The following is an 18,191-nucleotide window of genomic DNA, read 5'->3' as shown; positions in this document are numbered from 1 at the left end:
ACACACACACACACACACACACACACACACACACTGGCACTCATACACACCTACACACACTAAACATAAAAATATTTTTTAAAATAGTATAGCCAGCTCATATTTATTGTCTTTCTAAGCATTATTCCTGTACGTTACACTAAGATTCTGTGAGATCAGTTAAATTAATTTATTTTTCTGCACTTCAGTGTGATTCTAGAACACTTCTTTCTTTCTTTCTTTCTTTTAAAAGATTTATTTATTTATTATGTATACAGAAGAGGGCACCAGATCTCATTACAGATGGTTGTGAGCCACCATGTAGGTGCTGGGAATTGAACTACACAGACTGTCTCAAAACACACATGTGCACACAAATGTGTGTACATGTATATGAATGAATTGATATATACATACAGGTACATATTATATGTACATGGTCTAAGCTGTACAGCTCAAAGAACTATAAGCAAACTGCTTAAGCAGACACCAGCTCCCGCACTCGCTTGTTAAAAGGCCTTCTCATGCCGCAGTTCCAGCCTTAAGTGTTAAGAGTCCTCCTGTCATTCATCCTCACTGGCCAACCTTCCACAGGCTCACCAGCTGCTCAGTCTCAAGTTTCTTATCTGAAGAGTTCATAACCTGCCCACCTAAACTGCATTCTCAGCACCAGGAGGACGATGCTGGCGTGTTGGCCATCACGTCTGAGCCGGGCCTTGGACGAGATCAAAGATAGAGAAGACTGTCTCTGTCCTCATGGGACTCATGAACTGGCAGAGGACAAAGTCTGACCCAAGTTGCCAGAGCAGAAGTAAGCTATATTTTGGTGAGGATTCAGAGTGCTGGAGGAACATGTCCCATTACTTTTTTTTTTTATTATTAATTTCTACTCATTTTGACCTTAAGGTCTACTCAGTAATTAAGCTTGAATCCCCATCTCTAGTTCTTCACATTCAGACTTCCCTTCATCCAAAACCACTATTTTTTTTTTTTTTTTTTTTTTTTAAGGAAGGGTCACATTAATCCCAGCACTCAAATGAATCTCTAAGTTTAGGGCCAGGCTGGTCTATAAAGCTAGTTCCAGGATATCCAGGGCTACACAGAGAAATACTGTCTGGGGGTGGTGAGGGTTTCTCATGTATCTGACTGGCCTAGAATTTCATGTGTACTAGGCTGGCCTCAAACGAACAGAGGTCTGCCTGCCTCTTCCTCCCAAGTACTTGGATTAAAGTCATGCACGACCACACCCAGTAATGCCCTAAAATGTACCTACATCTTGGGCTGACAAGACAGCTGAGCACGTAAAAAGAGGTTAGCACCAAACCTGATGACCTGAATTCAATCCCCAGGACCCACATAGTAGAAAGACAAAGGCTACTGCAAATGGTCCTCTGACTACATATATTCATGTGTGTACCCATATACATACATACACATGGAGAAAAAATAAAAAGTGCCCACATCTTCACTGATACCATCCAGCTTCATTAGTTCACTTAATATTTATTGAGCAAGAAAAAAAGTGATCAAGACACTCCAAAAACTCCAACTCTAAATTGCAGAAAAGAAGCAAGATAAAATACTGAGAAAATAGGATGTAAGCGCAGAAACTTTCAGCAGCTAGTTAGGTTTCTCTGTAACTACACTATGTGAGATGATATGGGGATGAGATGTCCTGGCACTGCAAACCCAGCACTGAAGAAGGTGAAGTACGAGTTTAGGGCTTCAGAGTAAGACCCTCTGTCAACAACCCTAATAACAACAGTGGGGGGGGGGTGTAAATAAATAAAAACAGTCCATCCTCTTGTTGGGGCTTTTCCAACAGCTTGTCTTCCCTACCTGTTTTTTGTTGTTGTTGTTGTTGTTTGTTTGTTTGGAGTTTTTGTTTTTGTTTTTGTATATTTTGTTTTTCGAGACAAGGTTTCTCTGTGTAGCTTTGGAGCCTGTCCTGGAACTGGAACTCACTCTTCAGACCAGGCTGGCCTCGAACTCATAGAGATACGCCTGCGTCTGCCTCCGGAGTGCTGGAGTGCTGGGATTAAGGCACGCACCACCACCGCCTGGCATTTCCCTACCTCTTTTTACAACCTTCGATTTTCTCTGAACAGCAAAGGGGCTTTTTTTAAAACAGTACTGAGGAAAGGTCTTGCATAACGCTAGGCAAGCACTCGGCCACTGAGTTATATCCTCAGCTCTCTTGTATTCTGAGACTGCCACATTAAGTTACTCAGGCTGGACTCTTGTGATCGATCCTCTTGCCTTAGCCCAGAGTGGGATTGTCAACTTACTGCAATCAGAATTAGACAATAAAATATAGCTCTGCCTTGAAAGCGCTTAGATTTTAGTAAGCAGAAACAACTCAGCATACACCATGAAGACACAGTGAAGTCAGAAAACAGCCGTGGAAGGAAAAATCGTGGGAGTGACTGCGGCAGGTGCAACCAGACTGCAGTATTTCATCGCTCACGAGACCGGTTCTAGCCAATTCTCCAGTCTGACTTCACCACACCCTTTCCCCGTATTTAAATCTTTTGCTTTCAAGTCTCCCTTTTCACCTGCCTCTTTCTTTACAGAGGCTGTCACTCCCGGATCCTCTTTTCTCCCCTTTCCATCTACCAATGTTTCGCCTATAGGTTAGTCTTTTTTCAATTTTGCGTGAGCGTGTATTTGTTTCAGCGCGCACATGACTGAGCTCGTAGTGAAGTCAGAGAACAAGTTGAGGAAGTCGTTTCTCTCCAGGAGGGTCCCAGGATCGAACTCGGGTTGTTGAGGCTTGGCGGCCCCCGCTGAGCCGTCTCGTCGGCCTCTAGTCTAACCTTTCCCAGCGCCGTGCCCCCTCGCGTTTAAGCGCTGGTCCCATTTTACACGTATGGCCTCATATGCGCTCCTCCAGGATGGTGGAGGTGAGGACCCGCCTCGCTCACCGTGAACTTCGCACCTACTATGAACCTCCGGGACAAGCATCTACCCGACCAGTTCAACACTGAGAGCCGGGCCCGGAAGAGCAGTGTGGCGGACAGGAAACAGGAAGTCCCTGCCTACACGGGGGCGGGGCGGAGGCGGGGGGCGGGGCCTTCCGGCGAGCTCATCTGTCCACTTGGCTCGATCGCGCGTGCGCGGTGTCGGCGCTCTGGTCTGGAACATGGCGGCGCGGTCGTTGTGGGCGGTGCAGCGGCTGCAGCGCCTCCTGGCCTCCGGGACCGTGTCGCAGAGCAGGTAAGAGGGGCGGCGGGGCCCGGCAGGCCGCGGTGTGGGCGCGCCGATGGGCAGCTGTGGGAAGGAAGGCGAGGGCTAGCTCGGCGCCAGCGAGGACCGGCCTCAGGCCCCGTGACCCGGGCGTCCACGCCGCGACTCATGGAAGGGAGGCTGAGGCCCAAAGGCGCGCTTTTCCCGGGTCACGGGAGATGAGCGGCCCCGAGGCCACGTCCTGGGAGGTAGAACCCCGGGCATGAGTGAACCGCAGACGGAGCTCCTTGCACGCCCCTGCTCGCCTGTTTCCTCCAGGGATGTGTTAGGGTGCTTAGCCAGACTCCATGTGGTCCTAGGGCAGTCAGTCTCTCCAGCTTCTCGGGAACATCGTTTGACCTGTGTGTAAAAGACAGCATCGGACCGTTCTCCAGACGGCCTTTCCACCAGTCTTAGGGGTACTGTGAAATTAGAGGTGCCGTCAGTGGACTGCAGGACTCTGTGTAGGCTCTTTTTATTACTTCGTGTTTAATAACTGAGGGATCTAGAATTGAGGAAAACTTACTAGCTTTCCCAAACAAATCTTAAAGGGAGTTACTATTACCCCGTCTAGAAACCAGTCGCGGTGCTTTTTGTATTAGTGAACGCGGTTCTTTATTCTCAGGGGATACTCCTGAGAAAGAATTCTTTCAAAAGGCTGTCTGTGAATAGTTGGAGAACTCTGACTTGTAAATTAGCTGCGGGGAAATCCAGGAAATTTGCATGGCCATTTGTCATTTTTTTTTCAATCTTGAAGCACCTGACCCGATACCGCCCGCCCTACCAGAGCTGTGAGGCGTTGAATTCAGTGCTGTGGGCGGGGTGGTTTGTTTTCAAACCTTTGGCAGTTTGTTGGGTGAGGTAAGGAAATAATCATAGAATAGTTTCTTCTGAAGAAGTAATTGAGCCCCGACCTCTTCTCTTCAAACTGGCCCTTTTGACCAGCTTTCCAGGATAAATGTGGTTTCCTAGGAGGCTCGGTCTTTGTCCATGTATCATTTGCCCCAGACATATCTGTGATAACTAATTTTCTGAACCAAACATTTAGAACCATATATAATTGGATATCAAACCATAATAAAATTCAGGACCAGCCTGAAAAATCTGGGAAATAAAAGTTCCCTTGCCTGTCTGTGTCTCTAAGCCAGCTAGCTCTTTGCTCTGCCTTGAGCACTGTCTTAAAGCAAACTCCTTGACCCCCCACCCTCTTAGCCTTTGTTTGGCTTTCTGTCATCTCAGTGGCCACTATCCAATATATGTCCCTTTATTGGACCCATAGATTGATTAGCTGATAGTTTTTCACTTGAAATAATTCCCAGGATCTAGGAGATAATAATGAAAACTTCCTTTAAAAATTGAGGTCAGAACAGCCACAGTTCAAGATCTGCTCCAAACTAGGCCCTAGTCTACATGTCTATGTAAACTGAACTAAATATCAAATATTCTAGTAATACAAAGAGCAAGCAAGGGCTTACTTTCCATGTAACCAAAGATGGATTTTTGTTTAAAAAAAAAAAAAAAGTTTTATTGCAAGGTCAACTGGCAAAGAAGACAGGAACAGAAAGTTTACCTCTTTCCCCGGTCAATCGATGGGGAAATTTGTAGGGAGAGAGGCTGTTTCTCATTGGGTGTGAGGATGAGAAAGATCTGGATTGTTTTGTGCTGGTGTAGATGTCATCATATCTCTTCACAAGGCATGTGCTTCTTTCTAGGGGGTGATACGTTTTCTGCTTAGGGTTTTGAGCTTGTGAGACCAAAATGTCATTGGCAAGCAAACTGGCTTGTGGGTCTGTCCATTCTTAAAAAGCCTGTTTGCATCCACCCTTGAATGGATCCTGTAAGCAATTCCTGAAAGACAACTTCAAATGCTCTGTGAGTTAAGGAATTTATGTCCTGTTGTTGGGATCTTAATCATTTCATTAGCAGTGCAGAATGTTAGATTATGTAACTAGTTGAACAAAAACTAATTGACTGAAACAAGGTTCTATTTTAGTGACCTGTTTAGTCCAGAGACTGTATCAGTCAGAATTTCTCTTTTTCACTGCACAAATCTTCTTCCCTGGAAGCCTTACAGTGTGTGGCCACCGAGTCTTGGAAGTCTAAGCCTGGGTTCCTTTTACTCATTTTCCCCTTCTGTAAGATAAAGAGTTAGACCAGAACATCAGCCTCCCAGTACCTGAGATTGCAGGTCATCACGTGCCACGTTGCCCAGCTTAACGTTGTGGTTTTGAACAAGTTATTAAACCTCAAGCCTCTCATCTTGAGTTTTTTCTTCAGTAAAGTAGGGTTTATTGTGGGGGTCAGAGACAGTCCTCAGTGAGTGAAGTCCTGAGTAAGTGCTTGTCAAAACTCCAGAGCCTCAGACCCCTGGAGGAATGGCAAAGCCTTCCTTCTGGAGTGAGATTTGGAGGCATGGCAAAGCCTTCCTTCTGGAGTGAGATTTGGAGGCATGGCAAAGCCTTCCTTGGGGGACACAGTGCAAGTATTAATGGTGTGTGCAGAAAAGGCCTACTATAGCATTCTCCCTCGCTGGATGTTTGCACCCTGAAAACTGCTCCCTTTCAGAAATTTGTTCTACTGAAATTAACTGGATCCAGCTCTACACCGTAAGCCCCACCTCCTTGTTTATCTGTGTATAATAACCTTGCCTCCTTGTTCAGCTGTATGCAACTCCACCTCTCGTTCAGTCTCTGTAATAAACTATATATAATCAGAGCCCTGACTACCTGACCCCAGCTTCCTCTCTGTCTTTTCTTCACATTCTCACTCTCCCAGTCATCTATCCCTGGGACTCTGCTGGTGCAGCAAGTGGCACCCAACCAGGGACATGGACAGTGGCTGAGGGAAACTCATTGGTCAAACGGGCGAACACTTCCAAGACAAAACCCTGAGTGCATGAAGTCATGTGTGAGTGTGTGTGGTGACATGAGCTGGCCATGTCAAAGACCCCAGAGCCTCATGCCCATGGAGAAAGGCAAAACCTTCCTCTAGGTATTGAGTGTGAGTGTTAACAGTGTGTGCTTCTCCCCTCTGGATGTTTACAACCCAAAGACTGTTTCACAGAGACTACTCCTTAGATTAACTAAACCTGTCCCCTTGATCTAGCTGTACACCAGAAGCCCTGCCTCTTGATGTATGAATAACCCCACCTTCCTAGAGATTGAACAACTATGTAATAAGCATGTTGAGCTTCCAGGGTGCTGTGTTTTTTTCCAGCAGTGAGCCTGGACCTCCTGATCCCACTGCCCAAATCGGGTCCATTCCTGGAGCTAGGCTGGGTATGACAGATTATAATAGCATTTATTTTGTATTAGCAGCATTATTCATCCTAGCAGAAAAGAAGAAATCCAAATCAGTTGACAAATGGATAAAAAAAAAAAAAAAGTGTGGCATATCTACACAATGAGCTATTACTTAGCAATAAAAAGTAACCAATTACTGGCAAATGTAGTTTCGAGGGTGTCTCACCTGTCCCCAATGAGAAATTCTTAACATTGCAGAGATGAGGAAAAACTTCTTTAGCGCACAGCTGCAGACTCTAACTATTGCTTAAAGAGGTCCAGCCCTGATCTGAAATATGTCATGTTTTATGTAGGGTTAGATATTATCATAATCTTCTGACCATCCTAGGGGCTCTTTTTAAAATCCCTGTGCCAAAGGAGATTTCCTAGAGCTAATCTGGGAATTTCAGCTGTACAGAAGCTGAAATTTGCAAGTTTCTAGTTAAGACAGTTTTATCTTTAGCAAACATCTGTCTAATCACATGTTGGTGGTAGTCGATTCTCAGGGGAGAGGAGCAGATGTGATGGGGGTGGGGGTGGGCAGCAGTTTAGTTTTAGCTCCTGTGTTTCAGAGCAGGGGAGAGTTTCTTATTCCTGTGTAACTGAACACTTCCTACTTGTCAGTAAATTCATTCGATTCCTGTTCTTTTTAATTAAAAAACTTGTTGGTATTTTTTCTTATCACAATTAACATGAATAAACCTGAAACACATTGTAAGTGAAAAACTGCTTCTAAGGGACCATCTATTATGACTCTGTTGACACTAGGCATCCATAAAAAGTGTGTCTGTATAGAAAACAAAATGTCATCAGGCTTACCTGGGGCAAATGATTTAAGAGGAAGTGGTAAATGATGTGATAAGTACAAGCCTTTTTATGGTGACAAAGATGTTCTGGAATTGTGATTTCAGAATTGGTTGACTCTGGACATGGTAAAAATGTTCGAATTGTACATTTTAAATGGTAAATTGTACAGCATGACAACTGCATATCAATAGAGCTGTATTTTTAGTGTGGGGGAGTTTTACCTGCATTGTGTCTGCACCACCTGTGTGCCTGCTGCCCACAGAAGCCAGAAGGCATTAGATCCCATGAACTGGAGTTACAGGTGCTTGTGAGTTGCTGAACAGGCTTGGAATTGAATCCAGATCTTCTGGAAGAGCAGTCAATGCTCTTAACTGTTGAGCCCACTTTCTCACCTTAAAGCTATACCTTTTAAGAGCACTTTAAAATCTAGTCATGTTTCAGGTATTGGGCAATAAAAACATGAGGCAGATGAAGTAGGAAAGTGCATGGGAAGGACATCGTAGCATTTGTCACCAAGACTGAAAACTGTGGAGAGTTCCAGTGGGGCTCTAGCTGTTGTGGTTTGCCTTTGTGTGGTGGTATTCTTTCATTATGTGCCACTGCCCTCCCCCACCCTCTTAGGGGATGGCTCCACCCATTCAGCACTGCCACCCCAAGAACGGCTGGGGAAGACTGCAGTTCTGAGGACCCTCCTGATGTACTCGGTCCCTCCCTTGCTGAACAAGCCTTAAGGCTAAAAGCTGTTAAACTGGAAAAAGAAGTCCAAGATTTAACAGTGAGTAGTAGATTTTATATTATTTGTTATTATCTCTTCTCGGGTTTAAATGTTCAAGCAAAGTTTTTTGTGTTTGTTTGGTTTTGTTTGTTTTTTGTTTTTGGGTTGGTTTGGTTTGGTTTGGTTTTTCGAGACAGGGTTTCTCTCTGTAGCTTTGGAGGCTGTCCTGGAACTCACTTTGTAGACCAGGCTGGACTCGAACTCACAGAGATCCACCTGCCTCTGCCTCCCGAGTGCTGGGATTATAGGCGTGTGCCACCACTACCCAGCTGTGTTTGTTTTTTTGTTTTGTTTTTTAATGACCTTTCCTCTAAAATGGTCCTTTACCCCTCTTTCCCCACTGCTCTCTTGCTGGGCCTATTGGGCAAAAAAAAAGCTGTGGTTTTTAAAAGGCCACTTGCTAATAAGGATGGTGCCTCGTGTGGGTTCCCTTTTGTTTCCCAGCACTTCCCAGCTGATGGTTTGGCAGTTAAAGGTGGTACCGTGCCTGTCAGGTGATAGAGAATAAATATTTGCTGGGTGTGTGAGTTCTTTGTACTCTGGTAATCAGAGAGCATCAGACCCACTGGATACAGTCGTGATTGAGCACTGTGAGAAGAGATGGCTACAGCAGAATCATTGCAGAGGCCCTTGGGCCTGCAAGTTGCTGGGAAGCATGTCTTAGGGGAGCAATTAAAGAAACCAGGAACTAAAGAGAAAAGAGGACCAAACAGGAGGAGCTAACTGCCTTGAAACAGGTGATAGGTTTTTAAAACTTACTCTTTGTCAGTGAAAGAAGGGTTGGCAGTGTTGCCTAAATAAAATATGGACTTGAAAAACTGATATGTACAAGCTAGTTGGAATTACTTACAAGCTACTGAAGAGTAAATAGATTACTACTTTGGAAATTTAGAGAGCAGCCGATCTCAGACTGTTTTTTTTTTTTTTTTTTTAAACAACTACTAGTTTTATTGGAGACTGAACCCAGGGCCTTGTGCATGCTGAGAAAGTGCTCCATCACTGAGCTGTATTCCCCCTTCCTCTATTACAAGGACGAGGTTTATAAAGTAAAAGCATTCTTTCCCACTGATTTCTCATCCTTTGATTTTGCTGTTGATATTTAGCTAAGATACCAGAGAGCTGTCGCTGATTCTGAAAACATAAGGAGACGAACCCAGAGATGTGTAGAAGACGCCAAGATATTTGGTGAGAGATGACTCATAATAGAACAAATGTAGTTGAAGGCCAGGCACCTTTGAAAGCACATTTGTAAACTGATCGTAGTAGAAATGCACCTGAGTCCCCTGACTGATTCATCCCATACCTCCCACAATCCCCACAGGCTTTCTCTGCTGCATGTGGGAATGGTCTCATGCCATTGCTATAATAATCCTGGCCTGGATTTTTCTAAGGATATACAGTTACTACATTCCCAACACTCTAGTGTATATAGAAATAATATTTTTCAGTCATTAGTGAACCAGTGAATCATTAAGACACTCAAGAGGAAAATCCAAAGAGCAGGGCATAGCCAGGAATGCTGAAGTTTGCTTAATGTAAGCAACATTGGTCTGTATCCACAGGGAAAGTACACTGCTTTGGACAAGAATCTTTTATTGCTGTCAGTACTCTGCAAGTTGGTGATTTATAGAACAGCCTGAAGGAAGCTAAAACTTAAAAGAGAGAGAGAGAGAGTATTCACGCATTTGTGCATGTGTCTCCAAGATTATAGCAAGGCTCAGCAAATCATAGCCAACTGCCAGTTAGTACAGTTTTGGATTTCATGATTTTTTTAATCCATATAAACTTATTTTCTCTTTACCTACAGAATATAAAATCCTTGGCTTTTGCCTCTTGTTCCACAAACCCTAAAATACTTACTGTGTGACCTTTTACAGAAGAAACTTGTTGACTGCTGAGTTGTGGCAATGTCTGTGGAAGTAGAACAGTTTTAGCAATGGGGGAACTTCCGATGTTCTACCTGCTCGGTGAGCAGGATGGTGTTTAACTCACCCCAGTGCTGGTGGGGAGGAGACAGGCAAATCCTGGACACTCACTGGACTCCCTGTCTGGTTGAAATGTCTAGTTCTGGGTCCAGTAAGAGATTCTATCATGGGGCTGGGAGATGGCTCAAAGGTTAAGAGCACTGGCTGCTCTTCCAAAGGCCCTGAGTTCAATTCCCAGCAACCACATTGTGGCTCACAACCACCTGTAGTAAGATCTGATGCCCTTTTCTGACATAAAGGTATACATGCAGGTAGAGCACTAATAAATGTAAATAAATAAATAAATAAGATTCTATCTTTAAAAAAAACTAGAGCAAAATATACATCATTGACCTATGACTCCCACTTGGATGCACATACAGGCAAACACGCATACATCACACACAAAATAATCATACTACAATAATGAGAATCAGTCAGAAACTGCTCCTCAGTGTACCAACAAGAACCTGGGCTTCTGTTTACCCAAATTTCCACTTCTTCACTGCCTTAGAAGCAAGGTCTCCCCTGGCAGTTTACAGTTCAGCACAGAAGCTTGCTGCTTTTAAACCTGTACTCAGGAGGCAGAGCCAGGCAGATCTCTGAGTTTGAGGTCAGCCTGAGCTACAGAGTGAGATACAGGACAGGCACCAAAACTACACAGAGAAACCCTGTCTAGAAAAGAAAGGAAAAAAAACAAAAAAAACCACCTCTCTCCTGAATGGCTAAAAATGCAGCTCATTGACCCAGCATGTACATGGCATGAGCAGAGCCGTGCGCTTGGTCCCCAACACTAAAAGCTCACATCCACTGTCAGTCAGGGCTTGTTTCCTGACACACCTTCTGCTCTGCCTTCTCCCGCCCCCGCCCCCACTCCCACCCTAACCCAGATGGTGCCCCATTCCCCACTTACATTGGCATTTTTCTTTCCTTGTGAACCCGTCTGCATGCCTGCAATCCAGTTCCCAGTGTGCCGCTGTTGGCCTGATTTGCCACTGTTTCCCTCAGGAAGCTCTACTGGCCCTGGTACCCTGGGAAATTAAAGGGAGAATTCCTTCCTCTCCTGTGGTCCGCCGCATCTGGTCAGTTTTCTCAGGTCTCTGCTGGTATTTTTATTGCTTACCTGTGACTAGTCTAGTTGACTGCCCATTTCGGCATAGCTGTAAACCCAAAGAGTCTACTCTTCAGTCCCTGCTGGGTGTTAGGCCGTAGATATCTAACAGTGACCATTCCTTATCCCTGTGGGAGCGGGAACAGTGGGATCCTTCAACAGCTGGGTTTACTCTCACCTTGTAACAATTCACATTGCTCTAACAGGCCATAGGAAGGACACTCACCTCATCTGTAAGTGTGCCTCGCCTTCCTATCTAGGCAGCCTCGAACAAGGGGCTCTGAGCATTCATAGCATAGTGCTGACTTCTTATTTTGTGTTCCCCACCCTCCCAGTGAAATATTCCTAGCTTTTCTCTTCAGAATGGCCTCTGCACAACTAAGATAATCCTGTTTGTAGTCTATTTTATGTAGACTTATTTAGTCCAAGTTGTATCTCTTTCCAGTTTCCCAGTAGGATTCCTGGAGATAGACAGACAGACACACTTTGCAAGCTTGAATGATTGAGCTGATCCCTAAGTCCTGCGTGGCAACCTTCCCACTTTCAGAAATCCTAAGTATAAAGTGTACTAGCTACCTCTCTGGGCCTACTCCAGATTCTTCTCCTAAGGACAGCGTTGTTCTCAGACTTGGATCTGGTTTCTCTGCAGGAATCCAGAGCTTCTGTAAGGACTTGGTGGAGGTGGCCGACATTTTGGAGAAGACTGCTGAGTGCTTTTCAGAAGGAACGAAACCCGAGGACCACAAGCTTACTCTGGAAAAAGTCTTTCAAGGACTGTCTCTTTTAGAAGCAAAGCTGAAAAGTGTGTTTGCCAAGCATGGCCTGGAGAAAATGACGCCCATTGGTGACAAATACGACCCTCATGAGCATGAACTCATCTGTCACATGCCAGCAGGTGTTGGGGTACAGCCTGGCACTGTGGCATTGGTACGACAAGATGGCTACAAACTTCACGGCCGCACCATCAGACTTGCCCGAGTGGAAGTGGCAGTGGAGTCTCAGAGAAGGCTGTGAACAAGCCTCCGGGAACTAAAACTCTCCCAGGGTCCTGGCACCTCTGTCCCCTCTATTTATTAAGCTGGTTTGTATTATACATGAGGTCCTTCGTGTGCTCTGCTTTGGAGTTAGTCACATTGGCTTTATCTCTACAGTATCTTATTGGTGTGACCTGTTTGGTCTCATCAGAAGTCCTGCCACTGGGCATCTGAACAATGTGACGAGTGTCCTGTGGCCTTTATCAAAATGTTTACAGAAATCATTTAAATATGGTACTCTGATGACTGAATCCAAAATCCCTTAACGGTGTTTTCAACTAATTACTGGAATTAGTATAGCATCTGTGTCTTGTATTTTATGGGAAAGGGAGAAGTTAGGGATTGGTTTGACATTTAGGTACTTAGATGACAAAGCTTTACCCTTGTATAAATTTAGATCAGTTGGGGTGACTTCTACAAAGATTTTTCCAGGCGGCTTTTCTATTTCAGTTTTCATGTAGTCGTCTTTTGTACTTGCATTCCCTGCTAGGGGGCACACTTAAATTGTTCCATAGCCACCCGTTTCTGGTCCCATTTGGAAGGGCTAAAGAGTGGGACCAGTCTTCCTTTTTTCTTGTTGGTAAGGTGTACTCTTTTATTAAACTGCTCTCGAGTCTATATGAACAGGTAAGCTCCCAGGGAGACCCAAAGCCTCCTTACATCTCAAGTTAGGAATCAGGCATGGGCCCAGGCATGTGGCTGACCACTCAAAATGAAAAGCGAAGGATTAGGGTGGATGATTTTTTGCATGATTTAGACAAAAGCTGCTCTGGAGAGGACAAGGGGCTTCCTGTAGCGACAACAACAAAGATGCACCCAGAGTCCTCAGCCACATTGTCACGTTCTAAAACTTGGGGGATGCTTACCCCAGTCAGCTGCTGTCACCTTCGCCATTCCAGTTTTTAAATCCTGAGTCAAAAGCACACCCCCTTCCCCCCAAAAAAATTATATATATTTATAATTGATAAAAAGAACAAAGTTGTCTTGGGTTTTTTTTCTCCACACATTTTGTCAAAAAAGGTGTGAACACAGCTCCATCATTTTCCACCTAGAATCATTTGCAATATATGAAAGAAGGGCCATAGTCCTTGTACTCCCGGCTAACTCGTAACTGCTGGAAGGTGGACAGCAAGACCATGGTGGAGCTACCCGTCCACACAGGGTACTTGCACTTCGAGAGTGATGATGTTGATCTTTATGGTACTAGGAGCCAGAGCAGTGATCTAAATCCTGTTGTAGTCGATGCCTGGGTACATGGTGGTACCACCAGACAGCCCTGCATTGGCATAGAGGTATTAATTGACATTGCACTTAATGATGGAATTAAAGGTAAGTTCATGGACACCATAATATTCCACACCCAGAAAGAAGGCTAGAAGAGCACCTGGGAACAGCAGAATTGGTCCTTGCCAATAGGTCCTTGCCATCAGGCAGCTCATAACTCTTCTTTAGGAAGAAGGATGCAGCAGCAGGCATTCCTTACTGGAAGTCCAGGGTAACATGGCACAGCTTCTCCTTGATGTTACAATTTCCTGTCTGGCTATGGCAAGGTATAGCCATGCTTATTCAGGAGCTTCGTGGGTAGTCTATAAAGTCCTATCTGACTGAGTCCAGACACAAAATGGTGTAGGGGTAGTTTCTATAGGTGTGCATGTATGCGTGCATGTGTGTTTCTGTCCTTGTCTCTAGTGTCCATTACGAGGCAAGTGGTACTATCAGAGTTGTACAGACAGCACAGCCTTGGCAGCTGTGTGATGTTGATCTTGAACATGATCTGGGTCTTTTCATGATTGGTCTGGGGTTCAGGGAGTCTTGGTAAGTAGTAAGTGTTCCTCCAGGGTCATACTTTGGCTCATTGTATAAAATGTGGTTTCATCTCTGTCATCCAAGTTGGTGACAATACCATCCTCCATGGGTACCTCGGGGTCAGGATGCTTCTTTTGGTCTGGACCTTGTAGCTAAAGTTTTCCCCAGTCCTGCCCATCAGCCATTAGCTCAGGCCTACTGCTGACTAGCTCTTACATTTAAATTTAGCCCATTTCTGTTAATCTATATGTTTTGCCTCATTTTCTGTGGCTTTACTTGTGTTCCATTACATGTTGCTCCTGGCTGGCATCTCTCTGGCCTTCCTCCTGTCTGTCTCTCTCTCTCTCTGAATTTCCCACCTGCCTTCTAAGCTGCCTTGCCATAGGCTAAACGGCTTTATAAATCAGCCAATCAGAGCAACACAAATTCGCAGCCTACAGAAAGGCATTACCCCATTAGGACCTTGTTGCCCACATAGGAGCCTTTCTGGCCCATTTCCACCATCACACCCCAGTTAAGTGGACCAAACACCATGAAGGCAGGAGAGAGCCTTGGAAGCATCCTGACTATGAAGCCAGCTTTGTACCTGCTGGTGCCAGCGGGGCCATATCTGCTTCTCTGGCAAATGGTAGCAGGCGGGTACTCAGCAGTGGAGTTGCAGAGAGAGGCCTGTGTTTGCCAGGTGAATGTGGTGGAGTCTACAGATCGTCTTCCCTTATAAGCAAAGAGTTAATTTCGGCCTCTTGGGTGTGAAGTCATTCTAGGCAGGCAAGCAGGCAGTGCTAACAGCAAATGACCCCAACACATTTGTATAGAGAATTACCTACAGTGGCTGCTTCCACCAACCCTGACTCCTGCTCTTTGTCAGATTTGCCCTGGCATCCTACATTAGATTGTATGGAGAGGTGATGGACAAACATACTGGATTCCCATAAATTTCTCATTTAACAGTCCTGAAGTATGCCCATTTTCCTCTGTGGCTGAGATTGACAAATTATTACCTCTCACATCAATGAACTTAATTTGTGTTTTTAGAGCTCAGGGTCTCCAGAATGCTAGGTAAGCACTCTACAACTGAGGTATGCTCCCGGCCCTGACAAGGTTTGTTTCCTAGTTTTATAGCCATCTTAAGCTATATTTGTATGAACATCTGTCTCCTCTTTTATGTATTAACTTTGTAAATTTTATGAACCTGTATTTTGTTTTGTTTTGTTTTTCGAGACAGGATTTCTCTGTAGTTTTTGGAGCCTGTCCCAGAACTCACTTTGTAGACCAGGCTGGCCTTGAACTCATATTCACCTACCTCTGCCTCCCAAGTGCTGGGATTAAAGGCGTGCGCCACCACCGCCCAGCAAACCTGTATATTTTTTTTTATATCTTAATAACTCATGCTGTATAAAAGATTTGTCCAGTAAATATTTTAATGAGTGAATAATATATGAGGTAAACCTTATAGAGGTTTTACTATAAGCGGTCTTACTGATACAGGAGAAAATGAGAAGTTGATGTAAACGTGCTTAAGAAATACTAACTTACACAAGTAGAATTTAGCCAAAGAAGCACTCAGGTTCTCTTAGCGTAATTCCGCCAGGCAGACAGGATAGCCTTGGTTAACAGCTGCCTGGGAAAAGCAGTGCTGGTCTGTCTTGGAATAACCGTGACAATATTTTACATTGTAAATTTCCCCATTTGTCCAACCAAATCTTGTCATTTCTGTGAAATGTGGTTAAACTCAAAGTATAACTTGGAGCCAGGAAACTATATAGGCTGACAGGGATCTCTGTTCGGGGCTGGTTCCCTTTTGTGCATTAGCCAGAAGCAGTCGCCTACTGTTACTGAACGTTCTTCTTTTACTGATCTCGTGGTCATGGAGTGAATTCTCAGTGGGAAGGCATGTCAATTCTATAACATAACCTTACCCTTTCTGCTCCTTCGGAAGCTTAAAATCTAGTCTGTTAGGACTACACTCAAGGCAGCCTTCGGACTACAGATTAACTGGCAAAAACTGGATGAGTAGGAGGAAAACCACATTCCATTGTATACATGAATGTAAGAGTCACGCAAAATCTCTAAGAGTGTCAGGAAACCGGTGCTTCCATCTCGTCCTGACCTGGAAAAACGGGGCTTAGGTCTTCTGGAAAACAGAGAACTGCTAAGTAAGGGTGGTCTTGTAAAAGTTGTCTGGAAAAGTCCTTTGATATGTAAAACTTTGCCAATGTAAATTTCCTTTCAACTTGTGCACTAAAAAAGGGAATTCAGTCTCTCAGCTACTCCTATGACTGCAGTTTCCCAAAATAATAACCAGGGAAATATATATAGCAAAGACTATTTCAAGGCGGCGGCATACTCTAATCTCAGACCTCCAGTCATAGTTTCAGGTGGGAAGTTAACCCTCAAGAGTACGAAGCCATCCTCCTTCGACCTCCACCAAATCTCAACACTTGGACAAAGATACACTTGGAGATGGTATAAAATGTACTGGGAGGGCTGGAGAGATGGCTCAGCAGTTAAAAGCACTGGCTGCTCTTCCAGAGGACCTGAGTTCAATTCCCAGTACCCACATGGCAGCTCACAACTGTCTGTAATTCCCATTCTAGGGAATCTAACACCTTTACACAAATGCATGTGTAAGCCAGCACCAATGCAAATAAATACATTATTATTATTTTTTTTAATGTACTGGGAGCAGTAAATACTTTTTTAAAAGTGGTTTATTGGGCTGGAGCGGTGGCTCAGAGGTTAAGAGCTTTGGCTGCTCTTCTAGAGGTCAATTTTTTAAAATATTTTTTTTGTTTTTGTTTTTGGGGTTGGTTTGTTTGTTTTTTGAGACAGGTTTCTCTGTATAGTTTTGGTGCCTGTCCTGGATCTCATTTTGTAGACCAGGCTGGCCTCAAACTCAGAGATCCACCTGCCTCTGCCTCCCAAGTGCTGGGATTAAAGATGTGCACCACCACCGCCCAGCTTAAAAGTATTTTTATAACCATATATTATGTTCATGTTTTGTTTCCATGTATGCCTGGTGCTTGTGGACTCCAGAAAGTACTAATTACTGCAGGCTGGGACATGACTCGGTGGTTAAGAGCATTCTGGCTGTTCTTCCAGAGAACCCGGGTTCTATTCCCAGGACTCTGCAGTCAAAAGATTTCTCTTGGCAAGGCATAATTTTATTAAGTGCATATTGTAAATTTAAGGAACAGCGAAATTCCACAATAGGATTTTGCCCCCTTTTGCCTTCATTTCTACAAGGTTGTCAGAAACAATGAGAAAATAAACCATGTATACTTGGGTGTTACTAGCTGTCCTTGCCAGTGAACTAGAACAGACTGTCGTTTTAGGAGTTCTGTTAGTTAAAGAGTGTTCTGGTCTTTCCATGTATTTTTTGCAAGTAGATCAGTACTAGGTTCTTTTATTATTCTGTAGTTTTGCAGACTTACATCATGAATTCAGAATGAGATGAAGCTCTAATAGTCAGAAGCTCAGAGGAGGGACGAGGGAGCCAGAGCAGTGCAGTAGAACTCAGGCTTGGTAGGCAAAGACTTTGAGGGCAGTTCTGGTACCCGTGGCTTCTGCCACCAGTCATTCCATTTCTATAAATGGTTATAATTCATGATACTATGAGGATTACGTGAGACTCTAGTAAGCTCTCCTGTTTTATTGCTTAAATTATGATGTTTTTCTTGCATTTTTATGATTGCCTAAAGCCTAGGGAAAAGGGAAGAGTAAGTGATTGTATTAAAAATAATGTTGTAAACTAACCTACCATGACCTGTGTGGTTTGGGTCCTGGCTAGGGATGGTGAGGGAATGAAGAATGGACAGACATACAGACACAGGCATAGTGAAGCTGGGGTCAGGTAAGGTTCTACCACTGGGTGTTCATTAGGTACATAACAAGGAGAGGTTAGCAAGTCTCAAGGTCTCTGGAGACCAGCAATCCCAGCTGTAAACATCCAGGAGCAGGAAACCATGGTTGCTAGTCTTTGCACACGCAGATCAGTCTTTCATAGACACTCTGACTCCAGAAAAAAGCTTTGCCAATTCTCCATGGGCCAGTTAAGGTCTTGTAGTCCTCAGCAGGCCATACCCATATCAAAATACATACTCACTTAGAAGTTCACTCACTCAGGCTTCCCACCACTTCACTGTCTTAGGGTTACTATTGGTGGGATGAAATGTCATGACCAAGAGTAAGATGGGGAGGAAATGGTTT

At 44.3% G+C, this 18,191-nt stretch overlaps 1 protein-coding gene across 1 annotated transcript; it reads left to right on the top strand.

Moving 5' to 3' along the window:
- Positions 1-3,076: 3,076 nt before the first annotated feature.
- On the top strand, positions 3,077-14,179 carry Grpel2 (GrpE like 2, mitochondrial). Its single transcript, XM_036205238.1, has 4 exons — positions 3,077-3,195; positions 7,914-8,067; positions 9,171-9,252; positions 11,792-14,179. Exons 1-4 carry the CDS (start codon positions 3,122-3,124, stop codon positions 12,154-12,156), a joined length of 675 nt encoding a protein of 224 aa, XP_036061131.1. The 5' UTR covers positions 3,077-3,121; the 3' UTR covers positions 12,157-14,179.
- The last annotated feature ends 4,012 nt before the right edge of the window (positions 14,180-18,191 follow it).

This window comes from Onychomys torridus, chromosome 13 (genome assembly GCF_903995425.1).
Source record: "Onychomys torridus chromosome 13, mOncTor1.1, whole genome shotgun sequence".
Taxonomy (NCBI): Eukaryota; Metazoa; Chordata; class Mammalia; order Rodentia; family Cricetidae; genus Onychomys; species Onychomys torridus.
Note: the sequence above shows the minus strand (reverse complement) of the source record. Positions and strands in the feature narration are given on the sequence as shown.